The 22,931-nt window shown below is 36.6% G+C and overlaps 1 protein-coding gene across 3 annotated transcripts in view; it reads left to right on the top strand.

The window, feature by feature from the left end:
• Positions 1-22,931, top strand: part of Epha6 (Eph receptor A6) — a 969,479-nt gene that overhangs the window by 176,151 nt on the left and 770,397 nt on the right. For all 3 annotated transcript variants that reach the window (XM_006521787.3, NM_007938.2, XM_011245826.3), the window contains one exon: positions 9,377-10,040. In XM_006521787.3, the coding sequence (XP_006521850.1) occupies positions 9,395-10,040 (646 nt within the window). In that variant the 5' untranslated portion in view covers positions 9,377-9,394. The remainder of the gene's footprint in view (positions 1-9,376; positions 10,041-22,931) is intronic.

Raw genomic sequence — 22,931 nt, 5'->3', positions numbered from 1 at the left:
CATTTTATATCTTGATTAACATTTATATTTCTGTTCAGTTCTAAAGATTTCAAAACGAAAAAGCATAGATTTGAGTAATTCATGGTAGTACTTTGAAAGTGTAGGTCAACTTCCCTGTATATTATCAGAGCACTCTATGCCTAAAAAGGCCACTTGATTGCCTCATTCTATTTTCTGAGGAAAGAAAGCAATTTGAATCCTTAGCGACTCCCAGTTGCTTTTGGAATTAGTTTTCTTGTTCTAGGCTTCTATGCCTCAAAAGGAATCCAGCTTTTTTGGCCTACTTTATTCAGCTTGTTATGGAAATAAAACATCACATGTGGGTGTGCATTTTTAAAAGGAAATTCCAGGCATAAGTGGACTAAGGATTGTTCAAAGTTCTGTATAATTCACACCACTTTTGGCAAATGCACACTTCAAATGGCACTGAGGAGAGATAATTAGTGGAGAAATATTACTACATGAAGGAAGACTCTAACATAAACATGCATATTCTGGATAAATTTAACCCTGTGCTGTATGTGTGTAGTAGGTAAATGAGTTATCCCTACTTACATCAAATACATAACTGGTTTTTCTCCAGTGAAACATTTACATAGGCACAAACTAGGTAACAATAAAAACACCCCTGGATGAAAATAGTGAAACCTTTTATTAATTCTGCTATTAAGCTGGTCAGTTCTGTCAGCTGCTTGCTTTTATGTAATTGGTACCGAAATAAAACACTTCTATCCCTTCATGCTGTGCTTTCATATTTATTCTAATTGTTAAAACTTAATACTTTATTAACTCTTAAATAATGTCGTTAAATTGTGTTTTGACCATATTTACCACCCCCATTTTTACAGAGGACTTATAATATAAAAGCAAGTGTTCACTAAAATATAGTATAACCAGTATCTCAGCAGAGCAAAATGCAAGCCGTGAACTCTTCTACAGAGGAGAAGACCCTCAAGCTTCATCTTTTCTTATATCCTAAATGAATAGAAAAACAATTTCATTTTGTCATATAACAGTTTCATCATTGGGAGTTTATTGTTTGGATTGAGACATAGATATGTAAATAATATATGATGAATGAAAGTCTCTTGGCCTAACTTTGCCAATGAGATTGTTGGAAAAAAAATTAGTTGTTTTTGGTAAGTTGTTTCAACAACATTTAAAGATCCATGCGACTATTTGGAGAATGCCATGTTGGATATAATAAAATGAAGTTAGTGTGTCCACAGGACAATGATTAAGAATGTGTGGAAGGAAATTTGCTAGATTCATGAATCTCAGAGAGGAAGTCCTATACCGCCAACAAAAATCAAAACAAGAACAACAAAGCATAAGACCTTTATCAGGTCATAGTACAGAGCAGTTTGTGTCCGAAACCTATATGGAGGTATCTTATGGAAAGGCAAAACTCCCCCCCCCAAAAAAAAAAACAAAACAAAAACAAGCAAACAATGGGAAATACTATTTTTTTTTTGTAAAAAAAAGGAACAACATAGAAAAATGTAGAGAGAGAGAGACACAGCATGTGAACCAGCCTTAAGGGTTGAACTTAAGGGCTGGTGGATTGGGGCTGTTCAAAACAAGATAAACAGGAAGTAAAACAACACAGGAGTGGACCACCAAAAAGTTTACAACTTTAGGGAAGAATCCCTTACTTCAAATAGTTCTGACCGCCTATATTTTCTATATTTTATATTCTCCCAATAATGCTACAACATTATGCTTTCATCAAGAATTTACTTACCAGGTAGTATCCTCATGGCCTAATCCACTTGAGATTTGCCTTCCAGGGCACACTGAGAATATGTTTTATTACTCTCTTATGTGTTCCTTTATCCATTCATGTTAACAAAAGTAATCATACTATGTGAAGTTTGAATTAGGAAATGTTGCTGGGCAGTGGTGGCACTTGGGAGGCAGAGGCAGGTGGATTTCTGAGTTTGAGGCCAGCTTGGTCTACAGAGTGAGTTTCAGGGCAGCCAGGACTATAAGGAGAAATCCTGTCTGTCTCAACACCCCCCCCCCAAAAAAAAACAGAATTGGGAAATGTTCAGGGCTGTGGATTTAGTATTAGTGTCTGGATGTATGAAATACAAGCCCAAAAACCAATCCTCTTCTTTCTCTATAAGAATTATCCAATCTTTAGGAGTTCAACATACCCAATTTCCAAACTCCTAACATTTTTAAATATTTCTGGAAGAATTTCATTTAACATGTTTTGGTTATTTTCAAAACCCGAGTCTTCCTACATAGTTTCCTCTTCCCCACCCACCCAATTTTATGCCTCTCTGTTTTTAACCCATGAAACCAAATTGTGCTACGCAAATATTTGTAAAAGTGTTGTATTTACCTGATGTAAATGTTGTCTCTGAACAATGCTGCTGAATGTGTTCATCCTCTCTAGTTCTTTCTGAACTCTGGCTGGCTGGTTCAAGTCAGCTCTTCTGGCACAAACTCTTCTCTATGGTGACTGATTCAATCTGGCTTCGCTCAGCTTCTCATTGAATAGCTCTGCTTGGCCTTAGACTAACTCTGGCAATCTGTTCAAATCTTCTTTTTTTTTTTTTTTTTTTTTCCAATTTTTATTAGGTATTTAACTCATTTACATTTCCAATGCTATACCAAAAGTCCCCCATATCCACCCACCCCCACTCCCCTGCCCACCCACTCCCCCTTTTTGGCCCTGGTATTCCCCTGTACTGGGGCATATAAAGTTTGCAAGTCCAATGGGCCTCTCTTTCCAGTGATGGCCGACTAGGCCATCTTTTGATACATATGCAGCTAGAGTCAAGAGCTCCGGGGTACTGGTTAGTTCATAATGTTGTTCCACCTATAGGGTTGCAGATCCCTTTAGCTCCTTGGCTACTTTCTCAAGCTCCTCCATTGGGAGCCCTATGATCCATCCATTAGCTGACTGTGAGCATCCACTTCTGTGTTTGCTGGGCCCCGGCATAGTCTCACAAGAGACAGCTACATCTGCGTCCTTTCAATAAAATCTTGCTAGTGTATGCAATGGTGTCAGCGTTTGGATGCTGATTATGGGGTGGATCCCTGGCTATGGCAGTCTCTACATGGTCCATCCTTTCATCTCAGCTCCAAACTCCGTCTCTGTAACTCCTTCCATGGGTGTTTTGTTCCCAAATCTAAGGAGGGGCATAGTGTCCACACTTCAGTCTTCATTCTCCTTGAGTTTCATGTGTTTAGCAAATTATATCTTATATCTTGGGTATCCTAGGTTTGGGGCTAATATCCACTTATCAGTGAATACATATTGTGTGAGTTTCTTTGTGAATGTGTTACCTCACTCAGGATGATGCCCTCCAGGTCCATTCATTTGGCTAGGAATTTCATAAATTCATTCTTTTTAATAGCTGAGTAGTACTCCATTGTGTAGATGTACCACATTTTCTGTATCCATTCCTCTGTTGAGGGGCATCTAGGTTCTTTCCAGCTTCTGGCTGTTATAAATAAGGCTGCTATGAACATAGTGGAGCATGTGTCCTTCTTACCTGTTGGGGCATCTTCTGGATATATGCCCAGGAGAGGTATTGCTGGATCCTCCGGTAGTACTATGTCCAGTTTTCTGAGGAACCGCCAGACTGATTTCCAGAGTGGTTGTACAAGCCTGCACTCCCACCAACAATGGAGGAGTGTTCCTCTTTCTCCACATCCTCGCCAGCATCTGCTGTCACCTGAATTTTTGATCTTAGCCATTCTGACTGGTGTGAGGTGGAATCTCAGGGTTGTTTTGATTTGCATTTCCCTGATGATTAAGGATGTTGAACATTTTTTCAAGTGCTTCTCTGCCATTCGGTTTGGCTTATTCTCTGGCTCGAACTGTCTCTGCTTACCTGCACTGAAATGCATGAAGTCAAGAATAAACTCTATGCCCCTCCTTAGAATTGGGAACAAAACACCCATGGAAGGAGTTACAGAGACAAAGTTTGGAGCTGAGATGAAAGGATGGACCATGTAGAGACTGCCATATCCAGGGATCCACCCCATAATCAGCATCCAAACACTGACACCATTGCATACCCTAGCAAGATTTTATCGAAAGGACCCAGATGTAGCTGTATCTTATGAGACTATGCCGGTGCCTAGCAAACACAGAAGTGGATGCTCACAGTCAGCTAATGGATGGATCACAGGGCTCCCAATGGAGGAGCTAGAGAAAGAACGCAAGGAGCTAAAGGGATCTGCAACCCTATAGGTGGAACAACATTATGAACTAACCAGTACCCCGGAGCTCTTGACTCTAGCTGCATATGTATCAAAAGATGGCCTAGTCGGCCATCACTGGAAAGAGAGGCCCATTGGACACGCAAACTTTGTATGCCCCAGTACAGGAGAACGCCAGGGCCAAAAAGGGGAAGTGGGTGGGTAGGGGAGTGGGGGTGGGTGGGTATGGGGGACTTTTGGTTTAGCATTGGAAATGTAAATGAGCTAAATACCTAATAAAAAATGGAAAAAAAAAAGAATAAACTCAACTCTGCTGTGCTGCACTGCTTCTCCTGACTCCCCACTGATGCTCAGAACTCAATTCCACTGAACTGCCCTGACTGAACAGAGCTGACTTCTTCTCTGTGCACTGCTCTCAATAGCTTCCCTTTGCTGTGCAATTCTCGTGAGGTTAGATATATCCTGTCTCTGACTCACTCTATCAAATCTTTCTCTGTACTTTGCCTGCCCCTATATTAGATATCACTTTCAAATATGGTTGCTTCCTTCTAAAAACTAATTTTACCTTAAAAACATATATTATGGGTGGTTTGTATTCCAGCCAGAGGTGTTAAAGGTATGTGGTCTCTTGCCAGAACAGTGACATTGCTAGATTAAATTTCCTCTACAAATATTCTTAAAAGTATGGGTAAATTTCTAATTACATTTTTTTATTTCTTATGGATGACATGTAATGTTTGCTCATACTCCATCACTAACTTTCCCATAGTGTAGAACTTTGTTCCCAAATGAAAGTAGCTGAACATCTACATCTATATGTGTAATAAGTTCAGACTCTATCTTTTTTGGTTAAAATATCAACATATTCATCAATCAAGTCCTAAAATATGAAGTTAATATATCTAAAATGCTACATGGCTGCCTGTTGTGTTGGAGAAAACTTTATATTACTGTTTATATAAATATATTCTATGTTGTAGTATGTGTGTATGTGTGTGTACATGCACATATACTAATAGATCTCTCAATGGTCACCAGAGAAGGTTCTATTTGTAGTAGATGATAATTAAAGCAAAGACCTCCTATAGGACAAAGAATAGAGAAAAAGGGGACTATAGATGCTCAAACATAAGTGGGACATCCATATAAAATTATTCTCCTCTCAAGGTTCAGGGAATGTTGCAGAAGAGAGGAAGAAGGAAAGAGAATCCTCTGGACACAGTAGGGTAGATTACACTTATGAACTCAGCATCTCTGACAGCATAAACAATCACAAAAATCTCAAGCCAGACTAAATCCCAGAATGAAGAGAGAAGTCAGACTGGAAGGCTTTTTCCTATCCAAGGAGCTATTGTCACTTGATAAATGCTGAAAACTGGAGAGTCTGTTTTCTTTAAATGTGTTGAAGGCTATGTAGATGACTGTGATCCATGCTGCTGCTTGAAGCCATGTTGATATCCTTGGGCTATGATGCCACCAGAAAGCAGATGAGACACACAGATGTTAGTAGCCTGTGTTGTCTCTGTAGTTCTGCTGCAGCCTGGGGTCATCCAACAAAAACCATGTGGCAGTTTATGGTCTGTATTGTTACTTATATCCATGTTGATGTCTATGGGCTGTCCTACCAATGGAGAGCATGTTGAAGTCTGTGGTATATGCTGACACCAGAGGCCAGATGAATGTCCATAGTCCATGCTGTTTCTTGATACCATGCAGAAGTCCATGCTCCATGGTCCTGCTGACTCTAAAGAACAAGGAAGATTCTTCTGCAGTGGTATTGATGACTGCAAACTCAGAGTAGAGAATTAGGACAAGTCCTACCTTCATCCTTCCAAACCCCCAAAAGTAACAACCTAGACAGGAAGCTATTAAAGTGGACTCTTAAATTGTGATAGGATGCCCAAGTGTATCTCTCCAAAATAGATGTCTACTGGTGGAGGTAAATGTGGCACAGGACTCACTTTTTTAAGGGGCTGGCCATTGGGAGTTTAACCAGGCTCCAGGGGTATACATTTTTAATCTTTTTTTTTTTTTTTTTTTTTTTTTGGCAGGAGGTCCTAGAGGTGTGGGGGCAAGCAAGGGCAGATAGGGCAAGACAGGGTAATTGAGGTATATCATGTGAAATTCTCAAATAATCAATAAATATATAATATACTTATACATGTACATATACATCATATACACCATACACATCATGTGTATATATACACACATATATGTGTGTGTATGTATATGTATATATATATATGTGTGTGTGTGTGTATGTATATATAGTGTGTGTGTTATATATAGATGTATTGTGTGTTTGTGTGTGTGTGTGTGTGTGCATGTGTGTGTGTGTGTGTGTGTGTGTGTGTGTGTTGTCCTTGCTAAGTTGACCATGTGTCAATCAAAGGACACACATTGAAGAATATATAGGTAAGACAGATTGGATTTGGGTAAAAAATATACAGAGATTTAGAAGAATAGGAAATGGTGGAGAGAGACTGAACACATGCTGAGGAGAGAATAAATATGATCAAGGCACCTTATATAAAATTCTTAAATTATTAATATTAGAGATAAAAGCATTATCTGATTCAACGGAAAAAATAAACGTGAATTTTTCAAACACAATGCATCCATATGCATAAGATAGCACATAATTTTTCATATTGAGTTTAAGAAACTGTATAAACAAGTGGTTTTTATATCTTTATTAATAATGTGAAATTGGAATTACCTTAGGTACCAGGTTTACTGCTAAATTTGATCTTCAACAATAGTCATAAGAAATATATATTAAATTTCAAATTTTAATCTATTCACCTAAAATTAGAATATAAATTTAAAGATGGTCTAAATGTATAAGATACATTTAGTATTCAATATCAGTATTGTGATTTTTATTTCATATTTTAGGTACATTTCTTTTGAAAAGATTGAATTTATGATTTTTGTATAGCTGTATGACCTAAAAGGCATAGTTTCTAAACACTAAAATAATTGTGGCCTCTGAAAATTGTAAAACTAAGATTAGCTACTACGTGAGTGTACAGAGCACATATACCTTGTTTATGAATTTTTTCAATAAAAATTCATTATTTAAATAAATCTTCAAACATGTAATTTTACTACTGCATGAAGGTAACTTCATAATAACCGGTGTGTCTAGGCATACATTCAAAGCATTTCAACTCCTCATTACTATGAGGAAGGATGAGACAATCTCCAGGGTGCCAGCTGGTGACTTTAGTCAAATACACTTTCATGTCACCTACTCACACTTTCTCTATTGAGTCCTACAAAGGACTTCCCATGTATAAGCTTATCCCAGACCCAGTGTAACGCTTTGGATCTGTGGTCTAGAAAAGCCATTGAACATTTGTGTGTTCAAAGCATGGTGAGTACTTTTGTGGAAGGGTGGACTGTGACTATGCCCTGGTTCTTCCCTCTTGAAATAAAGTATTTAGTTTTATAGGAGCCTACAGCTGAGAACATACAATTCAGAGACTTTTGATTTTAAAAGATTTTTTTGTATTTAAAAAGAGATTGAAATTTAAAGTGTTTAACTTTAATAGATTGAAGAACTTTTAAGTTTGGAAATATTTTATATTGTTAAGTCAATATTATTGTGTAATCTTAGGGATCAACAAGAAGGGGAACATTGTGGATTAACAGGGATGTGTTTTTGTGTCAAGTTCATCAAGGGTCAATTGTGCTTTAAAGTTTTATATCAGGTTGACACGAGGTAAAATCATCTATGAGGAGAGACGTCAATTAAGAAATTGCTTCCATAAGATTCGGCTGCATGAAAGCCTATAAGATATTTTCTTAATTAGTGATGGATTGGGAAGAGCACAACCTGTTGTGGGTGGTTTTATCCCTGGGCTTGTGGTGTTAGGTTCTATAAGTGTGAGCAAGCCAGTAAGCATCACTCCTCCTCCAGTAAGCAGATCCTGCCTCCAGGTTTGAGTTCTCATCCTCACTCTCTGTGATAATGAATTCTTGTATGGAACTGTGGGAGAATGAACCCTTTCCTCCCAAAGTTGTCTTTGCTTGTGGTGTTTCATCATAACAAAAGTAACCCTAACAGATAGCACTAGGTCTAGTACAAACTGAACTTGCCCTCAAGAAGACAGAGAAATTCTATGTGGCCACTTTTTCTCTTGTGTTTTCCCAATTCTCAGGACATCTGTGGATTATTCAAAATGTTGAAGCTGGCATAATGATAGTTGGGTTGTCTATTTGACTGCTTGTCCTTTTGCTCGATAGCTGTTAATTATAAAGTCAAACTACTCTCCTCCACTCGTTGGTCTGTTTTCTTATAGCAAGCACACATTTGAATTACCAAACAATTGAATGGGCACTTGCTGTCAATCACTAATTAAGAAAGCACTCTGCAGCCTGATCTTTTTGATCCACTCTCGAAATTAAGATTCTTTCCCCTCCAATGACTACAGATTGTATAAAGTTGCCAGATAACTAGCCAGTTAGAGGATATCTGCCTCTATCTCAGAATGACCATAGAAGCATTGACTTTCATACTGGCTAATACATCTCTCTCTGTGACAAAATATAAATTACAATATAGATTGGGAAAACCACTAAGCACTTTTAATAGTTCTGGTGATTTTGATCAGATAATGTATGCTACTTTAAATTCTGTTAGTCAGCCCAAATATAATTTTATTTTTATTCGGTTTATATGTTTGTGTCTCTGTGTACATGTTTGCACTAGAATTCAGATTGTCACGGAAGCCAGATATAGAGTTAGAGGTGGTTGGGAGTTGTCTGATGTGGATGGTGAGGACTAATTGAGGGACCTTTCCAAGAGCAGTGGATGTTCTCAATTGCTGTGTTATCTCTCCAGCTCTCTCCCCAGAACAGTCATGACTCCTTTAGGTGTACTTTAAAAACATGTATGCTTTAATACAATCCTATAAACAAGAAATATTGCCTAACCATTTTACAGTTGAGAAAACTGAGGATGTTAAAACTGCTTCGGTCATGTTATAATGAAGAAGGAAAGATCCCCAAAGAGTAGGTTCCATACTCTCAGTCAAACGTTCATGGTTACAAAGCTGCTTTGTTGGCATTTGGACAGTTGTGTTTTATTGGTTCAACTCATTTTTCATTTGCTAAAACATTCTTAAGCAATTATATCCCTTAACTGCTGTGGTTTTATGATCTTTTCATTCTTTTCTTTTTGCAGTGGGATGCCATTACTGAAATGGATGAACACAATAGGCCCATACATACATACCAGGTATGCAATGTCATGGAACCAAACCAGAACAACTGGCTTCGTACTAACTGGATCTCTCGTGATGCTGCACAGAAAATTTATGTGGAAATGAAGTTCACACTGAGGGATTGTAACAGCATCCCATGGGTCTTGGGGACTTGTAAAGAAACCTTTAACCTGTATTATATAGAATCCGATGAATCCCATGGGACAAAATTCAAGCCAAGCCAATATATAAAGATCGACACAATTGCTGCTGATGAGAGTTTTACTCAGATGGATTTGGGTGACCGCATCCTTAAACTCAACACTGAAATCCGTGAGGTGGGGCCTATAGAAAGGAAAGGATTTTATTTGGCTTTTCAAGATATTGGAGCATGCATCGCTCTGGTCTCAGTCCGAGTTTTCTACAAAAAATGCCCCTTCACCGTGCGGAACTTGGCTATGTTTCCTGATACCATCCCAAGGGTTGATTCTTCCTCTTTGGTTGAAGTGCGGGGCTCATGTGTAAAGAGTGCTGAGGAGCGAGATACTCCTAAACTCTACTGTGGAGCTGATGGGGATTGGCTTGTTCCTCTTGGAAGGTGTATCTGCAGTACAGGGTATGAAGAAATCGAGGGTTCTTGCCATGGTAAGATGCAAAATTCAAATAATTTGCCTTGTATTTTAAATTGCTTCTTAAAAATATTGAAGATGCTACTGTGCTTCCTCATTGTTGTCATTGAAGAAATTGATTTCTATTAAGTATAAGAAAATGTTTGATATTTGGTTTTTCTTTAAATATGGAAAACGTATATTCCTTTCTATGAAAACATATGAATTTCTAAAATTCATATCATTTTTATAGAGGAAAACAACGTCAAGCTCTGTGGATTATTTACCTTCGCTAGTACCAAGTAAAATTTTTATCTTCGTTAGATTTTTAGCTTCAGTAAGGATTTTTGTAAAATGTAATTGTTAAGAAGTAATAACATTGCAAAATGCAATTTAAATGGAAAACTATAACTTACTTTCTATGATGATATGGAATAACAATAAGGATGTTTTTTCTTTCATACGAATCATCTAAGAGAGTCTATTTTTTGAAGAAGCTTAAGTTAGGGTTTCTCTGTATAGTCCTGACTGCCCTGGAACTCGCTATGTAGTCCAGGCTGGCTTCAAACTCACAGAGATCTGCCTGCCTCTGCCTTCTAAGTGCTGGGAGTAATGGTATGCACTACCAACACCCAGCCTATGGAGACTTATTAATCAAATAACAATATATATTTAACATTTTGCTCTTGCTTTCATATGGAACATTGATTTAATTACATTTAAATTTCAATTTCATAGAATACTATATATACATAAGATGATCTTGAATTTAGTGGTGTACTACATGTTCTATTCTTCATAAGTTATTCATAGAAATTTTTTCTATTGACTTCTACACTTGAATTACATTCATATGTGTTTGAAAAGATGAGAGATTGAAAGGAAGGAAAAGTTTCTTTTATATATGTATATGCACATATGTCCATATATAGTAAATATGTGCATATACATATATATGTTAAAAGTGAATGTTCACAATTTTAATCTGTAAGACAAGTGGCTTGTTGATTATTGCAAATTACACTAGAGCATTAAGTATTGGGCATGTTTACTGTTGGAAAACATTGGTGGTGGCTTGAAAAGTCTTTTGCATGAAGCAAAAAATAGCCTCTATGATTTAATCATAAGGATATTTTATTCAATATAACAGAATTATCCTAATGATGTTATTTCACCTATATCAAATTTTATTAATGATCATGGAGTTGGGTGCTGTAAATTTCTTTTTATTTTCCCTTAGAAAACGATGTACATGAACATTAATTCATATAAATAACCATTCAAAAATTTGGGGGAAGCAAGAGAGCTCTGGATAAATATTTTACATCTAGGATTCTATATATTTTTTAACTTAACATGCTTTCTATATGACATTCCCCTTTTATAGATGGCATACATTTCACTCATTCCTTAGCAGAGATGGTTTTAAATAAGTGATAAATAGTATCAATTTATTTTGAGATTACATATCTGCAGTTAGTGTTGAGAGCTTTAGTATATTTCATCTGTTTATAGATATAAGAAGGGCTGTGTAGTGTACAAACACTCATCAGTTCTAATAATGGGTGGAAAAGTGAGAATTAACCTTGTATTTTATATCTACACATCACTAACTTCAAAAATCACTTGAAATATGCATAGAGTAGTAGACATAATAAATACCAAGTACATGTAAAACTTCTAAATATATATATGGTTCCTATTATAAATAACAGTTATTATAAAACAAGTGTGAAACATGGTAAATGTAAAGAAATATACAGTGATATATTTTCTATTTTAAGCTTTCATTTGCTGAGCACTTTCTTATTGTTCCTTTCCTTCCTGATATAAGAAGTCATATTTTGTTTCTGTTGTCTAACAACAGTATATCTCACATCCAAACCTCTGAATTTTTCATAGTATGAATTAATGCTTTCAAATTTATATGAATAAACTTGTTCATAAACTCATATTAATAAAATGCATACCTTAAGTTATAACTCAACTACACATCTAGGGAGGGAAATAGAAATGCTGTTCCTAGATGTGTTCATTCACTATTTTGGTCTCTAGTTTACATTAATAAAATCATCATTTGAAAATATTATTTGTTACTTTTGAATGTGCATTGTCTTAATCACTCTACTTGATAAAAGATGCATATATATATATATATATATATATACACACACACACACACACACACACACACACACACACACACACAGTATATCTCTTTGAGACAAAGCATGTTAGCTGGACACATCATTGACTTATTCCTATAGCTGATACACTTCAGATTGAAGAAGCAGAGTTCCTAATGTGACCATATGGGTGCTTGACCAGAGTTGGGAGTGTTAAAGACAATCTTTCCTTCCCAGAACTTTTCTCTAGTTGACCTCGAAAGACTTCAGAAATTAGCCTACATTTTCCTATAATATAGGAAAAGCAAACAAAAAAAAAAGAGAGAGAAAGAAGGTAAAAGGTTAAAAGACTTTTGTGTTTCATTGGTGTCAAACTGTAAAGAAGACATGTGAGGGAGTGAATTGATGGGACTCTATTCCAAGAGGCTACTACTGTACACCTCACTCCACTCTCTGTCGCCTGCTTGACCAATGTCCTTCCTTCATACACAAACCCATGTTCCTGCTTTGTGGCGTCATGCTGAAGTCCAACATAGTTTCATCAAAACCTATTACAGATGAAATTGACCATACTTGAAAATCTCTCAATTTGAAAATTATATGTATTTTAAGTTCTTGTTTTTCACATGCCAAACATGTGAATTAGAATGCTTAAAAGTCTTTAAGATTCTAAAAAGGAGAAATTGCACATTAGTCCATTGTGATGATAAATTTATCTATCTATATGCCAGCGTGCCACAGCTTAGAGACTGATGGTATTGTCAAGTAAGTGTCAGCTCTGTGGCTGGTTCTCAGCAGCTTATTGGTTCCAGACACTAACCCCCAAAGCTCCAGACTCTGAGTCAATCTCTTATAAGACCAACCAGTTTTCCAGCTCTGCTAAGCTTTCCTGATTTGATCAACACTAAGAAATGCTTTTTCTCTCCAGCAAATTAGCAAAGACTACTCTCACCAACCAATCTTCAGTTTTTATTATGGGTTGAACTTTCCTCAGGACCAACATCAATTTTCTTGCTGTTTTCCAATACTCTGCTCCATCTCCTTGTTATTCCATCCTGTGTCCACAACCCATTGCATTACAGTGTGACCCAGTTATTGTTTATTGTCAACTTGCCACAACTAGACTAACTTTGAATCAGGAACCTCTATTGAAGAACTGTCTCAGCAATTAGCCTGGTACCACTGCTAAGCACACTGTAATGATTGTTAATTGATATAGGAGGTTTCAGCACATTACAGGGGCACCATCCCTAGACAGAGAGCATCATAATCTGTTTAGGAAACCTCGCTGGCCAAGCCTGGAATCAGCGTCCTTTCATAGCTTCTGCTGGAGTTTCTACCTTGACTTCTCTCAGCAATGCACTGGGTCTTGGGAATAAAAGCCAAATAATCCCTTCCCTCCTTTAAGCTGCCCTTTATAACAATGTTTTATCAAAGCAATAAAAATCCAAACTAGGACACAAAGAAAATGTTATTACAGTTTTTATTTGACATCATGGCAGTCCCTTGTATTCTCTAAATGTTTTAGTCAGTAGGTTAAAAGTGACAATTCACTCCAGCATTCAAAGAACATCACGCTCTGGCCTTCTTTTCCTTTTTAACATTGACAAATTCTACCTTCTGCTCGGGCTCATTGTTTTTGAACAATGTGAGTGTTCCTCGTGTCTCTTAATGTTTTCCGTGCTCTCCCTAACAGCTGAGTTCCTTTATTGGTTGTTTTTCAATCATGACATTTCATTAATCCTTCCTGGTCAAACATAATTGTTTGTATATGCTGGTTTTCACAAAATTAGCCCTCCTTTCTTTCTTTGTGCTATACTTTGTAACTTTTATGCATTTGTCTGCTTCATCAGGACTTCAGATAAAAGACCTGTACTTAAAAATCACCTGCAAAATATAAGTGTAAGAAAGAGATTTCTGTGAGTGATCCTAAGACAGTGAGAAAGGAATACACTAAGACCAAAGGCCATCCATATGCTTAAATGATCCTTCTCATTATATCTCAGTGCTCTAGAACTGAATGTATTTAGAAAACACTGGTATCCAATAAGAGGATACATTTATTGGGAAAAGATGTTTTTTCCTATGGTCACAAAAGAGTACCTAACCTTATATGGAGAATGGAAGCTCAGCTCTTCCTCCTCTTGGCCTTTGAGTGGCAGTCACTCTTTCTAAACTTTGCTTGAATAAACAAATGGTGGTCTTGCTTGGAGCAAACACACAATAAGGTAACTTATAGTAATCCCATATGTGACTCTCACTAGGGAACTCATGGTTCCTCTTGCACATTTTTGGTCCTTGTAGATAGATTTCAAATGGACTTGGATGAAGGAAGAGTGGATCTTGGGGTGGGAATAGAAAGTAGTGGGGAGGGACATGGAGGAGAGGAGGGAGGAAAAACTGGTGGGAATGCAATTTATGAGATAAGAATAAATTTCAAAGAAAAAAAGAATGGACTTGGAAGGGAACTTAACTCAAAGTTAGACTTTGAAAGCCTCATCAGTAATCCAAGCAAGCTTGAACTCATAGTAACTGCCAGGAAGAGGTGGGTAGGAGGACAAATATTAAGTTTTTGTTTGTGTTAATGTCAAGGAAAGAGACAGTCACAGCAGTGGAAGCCTCTAAGCAGTTGCATGGGCAGGGGTAGTATGAGAGAGCACTATCCCAAAGACTACTAGACTAAGCAGGTTTTGGAGTCTGTCTGTTGTCCAACAGTGGGAAATAGAAAGGGGAAGAACGCAAAAAAGTATTTTGCTTTCTGACCTCTCATTCAGTGTCTTAGTTAGGGTCACTGTTGCTGTGATGAAACACCATAACCAAAAGCACTGAGAGCAGGACACGGTTTATTTTACTCACAGTTCCATATAACAGTTCATCAAAAAGCAGTGAGGGCAGAAAGTCATGCAGGGCAGCAACCTGGAGGCAGGAGATAATACAAAGACCATGGAGGGATGCTGTTTACTGGCTTGTTCCCTACTGCCTTCTCAGTTTGCTTTCAGGGAGCAGAAAGGGCCACCCCTCCTAGGATGGCATTTCCTAGGATGGGCTAGGTCCCTCTCTATTGATCACTGTTTATAAAAATGTCTCAAAGATGATCATATGGAGGCAGATTTTCAGGTGAGATTCCCTGCTCTCAGATGATTCTAGCTGACATAAATCTACCCAGTATATGCAAAAAGCAGAGTATGTGATTCACCAGTCTTCTGGGACCTCTGGTCTATGTTCTTGTGTCATTGTGATAATTTATTCTTTCTTCTTCTTTTCCTTTTTCCTCCTCCTCCTCTTCCTCCTCCTCCTTCTTCTTTACCTCTCTATCTCTCTCTGTCTCTCTCTCCTGTTTTCGGGCATGTCTTATTAATCTTTTTCTGACTTCTAATTTTAGGCCCTCTTTCTTTGGATACAAAATACAGTTTTCTCCTCCATTAGGAGAGGTCTCATGCCTTGTCTGATCAATGGAAGTTCATGTTATCTCCTACTGTCTCCATCTTAGTTTAATTTCAGACACTAAGTTAATTGTGAAAAGGTTGCTGCCTATCAACCATGATATTTATGTCAAAGTATACCATCATGCTAATATGCTAATATTTATGTGCCTCAGAAGGGATATATATATGTGTGTATATATATATATATATATGTATATACATACATACATACATACATACATACAGAGAGAGAGAGAGAGACAGAGAGACAGAGAGATAGTAAGAAAGGCAGAGACAGAGAAAGGAGAAAGGAAAGATAAATAGATAGATAGATAGATAGATAGATAGATAGATAGATAGATAGATAGATAGATGATATAGGTAGATATCATAAAAGATGCTAGAGGCCTTGGATAATCCAAGTTGTACATAGTTGTCATATATATACATAGGTCTTTTGCAGCTGACTCTAAATGGCTCATTTTGTTCTTTTACTTTCCTCCATACCAATGCTACACCAGTCAAAATCACACTTTCTTTTTTGTTTTTAAATTTTAAACAAAATTTTATTAGATATTTTCTTCATTTACATTTCAAATGCTATATCGAAAGTGCCCTATACCCTCCCCCTGCCCTGCTCCCATTCCACCCACTCCTGCTTCCTGGCCCTGGCATTCCCCTGTACTGGGGCATATAATCTTTGCAAGTCCAAGGGCCTCTCCTCCCAATGATGGCAAACTAGGCCATCTTCTGCTACATATGCAGCTAGAGACACAAGCGCTGGGGGATACTGGTTAGTTCATATTGTTGTTCCTTCTACAGGGTTACAGACCCCTTCAACTCCTTGGGTACTTTCTTTAGCTCCTCCATTGGGGGCCCTGTGTTCCATCCAATATATGTCTGTGAGCACCCACTTCTGTATTTGCTAGGCATCCACCCCATAATCAGCCACCAAAAGCAGACATTATTGCATATGCCAGCAAGATTTTGCTGACAAGACCCTGATATAGCTGTCTCTTGTGAGGCTAAAACCACACTTTCAAAATCTACAAGATGAGCATATTTACCTGTACTTACATAATTCATTATTGAGTTCCAGGACTACACAAACATATCCTGTGCGCAAAAAAAAAAAAAAAAAAAAAAGTCTTAGCTACAAGGTGGTGGCATCCCTACTTAATCCTAGAACTCCTAAGGTAGAGGCATATCTCTGTGAGTTCAAGGCTACCTTGATCAACAGAGTGAGTTCCAGGACACTGAGTGCAACACACACACACAAAACCATGCCCCCCCCAAAAGAAATTTAAAAAGAAAGAAAGAAGGAAGGGAGGGAGGGAGGGAGGGAGGGAGGGAGGGAGGGAGGGAGGGAGGGAGGGAGAGACAGAGAGAGAGACAGAGAGAGAGACAGAGAGAGAGAGACAGAGAGAGAGAAAGGAAGAAACGAGAAAAGAAAAGAGAAGAGAAGTAAAGAGAAGAAAAGAAAGAAGAAAGGATTCTAAAAGGTAGATCAGTGAGTTGTGAATTTCCTATTTCTTTTCCATGATCTTGTCAACACAGACATATACTCAAATTCCCTTGACAAAAGAGAAATAAGAGCTGCAGTGTGATGCTTGCTATATTATTCAAATAAACAGAAATAATATTTTAAGCACTTATGATAAAATTTGAAACCAAATGCAAATACTTCAAATTACTCTATGCATAACAAATCAGCTTTTCGTCTTAAATACCACCTTGTTTTTCATATCCTGTTAAACATTTCCCTAATTGAAACTGTCATACTAGCATACAGTTACAGACATAATTTTAATTGTTTTAATTTATTCTACTTAATGTCATTATTTCCAAGGGTCTGAATAAAACATTGTTGATTTTTAAAGTGCTAATTTACATCAAATTGCTTTTTACTTCATCTCTCTATGACTATTATAGCTGCATAAGAAATAACTGAGATCAATTAGCATGCAAATTTGAATGCAAGTTTTGTTCTGTTTTGTGTTCTGAAGTGACATGAATCGCCAATAAACTCCTCGTGAACATTAATTTAGGATAAACCTTATTAACATAAGATGTTAGTGTTGACTTGTTCACCTGCTGCAAGAGGGAAGGCCTGGAGGTCTCACATGACATAATTCAGCAAATTTCATTTGGGAGTGGAGATCAAATTTCTAAAATGAGATTCCTTTCACATTTGTGCTTTTTTTCTTTTCTTTTCTTTTTCTTTTTTCAGTTAACATGCACAGTATTGGGTGTCATTATGCACTTCCTAGGGAAGTGTGTTGTAGGAGGCTCACTCCCCATCTCCTTTACACTGTCCTGGACCCCCTTTTAGCCTTTACCCAGTCTTCTTTCATGTCACATGTATCCTTGTTTCCTCCAATTCTTCCAGAGTATCTCTTTGCAACCCACTCTTGGTCTCCTCTCTACCATTTTTGCACACTACTCACCTTTACACCCACTTAAGCACTTAGGTGTACATAACACACTACTCACCTTTATACCCACTTAAGCACTTAGGTGTACATAACACACTACTCACCTTTACACCCACTTAAGCACTTAGGTGTACATAAGAAGCCAAGGTCCACATATGACTCTGTTCTGCCTCTTTCAAAAATAACAGTTTCTGACTGAGGTCACTCATTTCCAGAGATTTTCATAATTTCATTTTTCTTTGAGCTTAATAAAATCTCATTGAGTACATGTTACTGAAATGTGCTGTATTATTTTTAAAAAAGCATAGAAAACTCCCTTTGTCTAGAAAGACACCCTTATAAATGTTTCCTCTGAGGCTTCCTTGACATTCGGGAGGAAAGAACAGAGACCATTCTCAGATGAGTGCATAATTGCTCACAGAGGTGAGTAGGACAACCGAGGCCTTTAGTGACATAGCTATTGATTTGGACTCTCAAAGAGAGTTGTTGTTAAGGCTTCACGGCACAACTTCTTCTGCATCCAGAAACATTTACACTTTGAGTTTATAATCTTCTGTCCAATCATGTTACCTTAGATGACTGTGGGATCAGAGAGCATAAAGAAATTCTATGTATGGGGATTTTCTGGCCTTAAATAAGGGAGTTTGAGGATATGTTGAAAAGCTGGAAGGTGAGAATGGTATCTGACAAAAAAAGGGTAGGCTTACTGGCCCAGACAGTCTTTTCGACTGTGAAAGGTTCTCACAAAATAAATTTAAACTCTGGCAATATAACATTTGATTCCAAACAAAACCATTTTCCTTGAAGCAATTCCAGGGCTTCACCAGGCTTGAGAAGAATATGAAATCAAGAAGGGTGAAAGGTTCTAAAACTACAATGAATTATTTCCCAGCAAAACAGAAAGCGTTGAGTAATTATAGTTGTTGGTTTTTTTTTTTTAGGGGGAGTTGCCACCCCCTTTAAAATAAGTTAAAATATAAACTGTTTTAAGATATTTAGCAAGTTGTTTGAATCATATTTAACACCTATTTTAATTTTGATTTTACAACACTGACTTAAAAGTTACATATTACATTTTCATAGAGTCAAAGTTTAATGTTCTAAAGTGCTTTAATGCATGTATTTCCAAAAGAGTGTAAATTTATTCAGTGTCTCAGTTTTCTATTCAAACATGGCAACTACTGAAATTATCACTTTCATTTGGGCTATTGTCTGGAATTTAATAATTATACAATCAAGGTTAACAGTGTATTGGGTCAAAAATTTGACAAAGCAGGTAGACAAATAATCAAGGTACTTGCCATATCTTTTCCATTTTTTCTCCTTTCTTCTAGAAATAAATTTCTTTCATCAGATATATCCTCTAGAACTTATTTTGGCAAAGTGTGATGCTTTTTCTTTGTGTGTGTGTGTGTGTGTGTGTGTGTGTGTGTGTGTGTGTGTGTGTAAATTACTAATACAACCTGCTCGGTTTGTGTGACTATATAATGTTATTTGTGTGTATGTTTTTAAGAATGGTTATTAAGTGCTGAGTAACCAACTTGTTTCTTTACATCTTCTTCTCAGTGAAGACTATCTAATAGTCAGCACTCCTTAGTTGTCTATGGTTCTTTGTATAGCACTGGAAGTTTAACGATTACCTCTTCCCATTCTAGCATATTTATACCTGTTATTCTTGCTCAGATCCATGTTTATGCATCTTATCAAAATAATTTTAAGGATGCCTTTTCATTGTTTCATTTCTCTTCAATTATTTTTTCAGTTCCTACAGAATTTACTCTCTTACATATAGGCTTTTAGGTAACATCTGATTTATCTCACAGATCTAAATCAGTCTCTCTTTTAATATGATGCCAATGTTTCATAGCATTCATTTATCATGTGCCTTGGAAATATAATGTTTATGTTCATTTTATTCTGAGCAATTTGCATTGTGTTTTCTGTTTTCTTACATTGTGTTTTTATTTGATTTGAACTTTTCTCTTTTTTAATCTTTTATTTTTGTATGTATTTCTTTGTTTATACTCCAGATTTTACTCCCCTCCCAATCCACCCTCAGACTTTATCACATCCCATACCTCCTTCCTGTCCCCTGTCTCCAGAAGGATGTCCCCACCCCCCACCACACCAGACCTCTAAACTCCCCGGGGCCTCATGTCTCTTGAGTGTAAGGTGCATATTCTCTGACTAAACCCAGATGGGGCAATTCTCTACTGTACACCAAATCCAGTTTCTTCAGACAGAAAAAAAATCTCAGTAGTATTTCTTGGTGACAGGAAACAGTGAATTAGAGATCAGGACTCCTTGCATTTAAGAATTTACATGCAAAATGAAAGCATTGTACTTATCTGTGTTCAGCTCAGAGATTGTAAACATCACACCTTACCTTAATCCATATCAGAAGAGATTGAAAAGATACTTGATCCATATAGAACAGACTAAAATTGGAGTGTTTATGTGGCTTCTATTGCTATAAACGGGGCTGGGGTACTGTTAAATATGGTCCAAGTTTAGTTGTCATCATTCAATAAAAATATTTTATCACAGATACGGAGTTCAAAGTTTCTGAACAATTTATCACCTCTGCTGTAGTCTATATCTTTTCCCACAAAACAAACATACTTATCTTCTAATAATGAAAAATACTTTCCTATGATTTAAATAAATTTTGATATCTTGTGAGCAACACTTAAATATCCAGCCTTCTATTCCTGAAGCAATATGTACAATTGTGGGAACAGGGAACAGAAAGTTGTGAGTAAATACAGAGAAAGCCCAAGATGATGCCTGGCATTCAGACTCTGGAGACCAGCATTAGAGTTTAGACCTATCTTTATTATTTAATATATAAACACACACACACACACACACACAATTTTAGCCAATTTGGGTATGTCTTTGTATTCAAGGGTAAATCAGGGTGCAACAAGCATTGTCTGACTTGCTTGTCCATGTCTTTATACCGGAGGGTCCAATCCCCTGGTGAGGTTTCCCTGAAGACAGGGCAAGCAGCACCACCCTGGCCTTGAGTCCTTTGTGCTGTCCCACAGGTATGCCAGGAACCAGGTCAGATCATACACTGTGTGCAGTGGATCAGGAGTCTTCAGGGTGCTGCACAAGCCTGGGATGCCTTCCTCTCTTTCCCACTACTTCACCTACCATGTTTATCTACACATTTTCCACATACAGTGAGTAGGTAAATACAAAATTACCATCAACAAAGGGGAAAAAAACATGTTGTTTCATATTTGGATGTTAAAGGAGATTCATGTAATGGGGATTACAAGCTGGAAAGAGTAAGGTGAATTGATGATAGAGCCAAGGAGTACCAAATGACACTTAAATAGAAGTTTTAATGTTTCTTGCACATAGAGGCAGCCATCATTCATACTGTCTATGTATATGTGCTTATGGATAACTAGAAGCCCAAATAAATAAATAAATAAACAAACTGTAAAATAATAGACACTGAAAGATTTGGTTGTTCCTTAGCAGTGGTGGAGAGTGTTCCTAAAAGACATGGTCATTTATTCAATGACATATACTATTATATGTTATTGTGTCATCATTATCATCATTGTAGCTCATTAATATTATTTTTTTCATCATAAGTGCATGGAAATAAATTGCAGTAAAAGTCAGTTACTGTTTCCCATCTAAACTTAGTGCAAACTAGCCATTTGTGAAATAAATCTCAAGAAATAAGGAACAAATTCATGGAAAAATTAGTCTCCATATTAAAGGGGATTATAAAGCCATGGGGATCTGCAGGCATTAGCTGCCTGTACATGCGCTGTCACCATATAAAGAAGTATGAAGGGTAACAATTGATGGCAATGTTCAAAACCTGAAAACAAACTCTGCTTTTATCTTCAGTGGCAGACAAGGGGAAAAGCATGATTTATTCCATTATTTGACAACTCTAAAACCAACTACTATATAAAGACACAGAGATTTCTTGATAGATACAAACACTATTGTGTAAGGCAGAGATAAACAATCACTGTCTTGGGTGGATTTCTTTAGAATGGAGAATTGTTATTTTGGTCTTTCTTCTTGAAATGACTTATATCCTTTTTTTTTTTTACATGTCCTTATTTTAGTTCTAACTATTGTGTATCCTGGGTCATTCTTTTTCTACTGAGGGAAACTGGATTCTTCATGTTGAATAATAAAATATTTTATCTAAAATTAATGTGAAAGGGCTAATATGAAAAATTTGAAATGTAAATAAAGATGTATTATGTAGTATTTTTTCTAAAGATACTTTAATAAATTGGTAATTGTACTGTAATCAGGATGCCACACTCTTTAGTGACTAATTCTATATTGGTGTTTACATGGTTATTATAAATTGTTAATGTGAATGAATTTTACACAAATATACCATAACATATTATAAAAACTAAGTAATTTTCAAATTTTGTGTAAAAAATTACAGGTAACAACTTTTACTTAGATGAGTGACTCGGTTTTGTCATAAATTATTCTTTGCTGAGCTAGGTATGATGTCATATACATAAAATCCTTATGATCATGAGATTGAGGTAGTTAATGCTGGGAATTGAAGGCCAATCTAGGCTTAGTTCCTGGCCACCCTGAGCTACTTATAATGTTGCCTCTCTGAAACAAAAGTTCTCTTATATCTCTTTCTTGATTTGACATTAAAAAGTCCTTATACATTTATGCATTTCATATTTCACTAGCTGATCCATATTTACTCAATATAAAATTTATTTAGCTGGGTAGATTATTAATATGAATTCTATAAAGAACATAGAATAATTAAGTTAACATACTAATATATATATAATATAAATAATATATTTTAATGCTATAAATGTTAATTTGTTGTTGTAACACTGTACTTAATTCTTATTATTTTTATCACATTTAATCAAGCATTAATGATTCCAAATTGGAAATAATAAATGAAGTTAAA

Source organism: Mus musculus, chromosome 16 (genome assembly GCF_000001635.26).
Source record: "Mus musculus strain C57BL/6J chromosome 16, GRCm38.p6 C57BL/6J".
NCBI classification, from domain to species: domain Eukaryota; kingdom Metazoa; phylum Chordata; class Mammalia; order Rodentia; family Muridae; genus Mus; species Mus musculus.
This window is presented reverse-complemented; position numbering and strand designations above follow the sequence as displayed.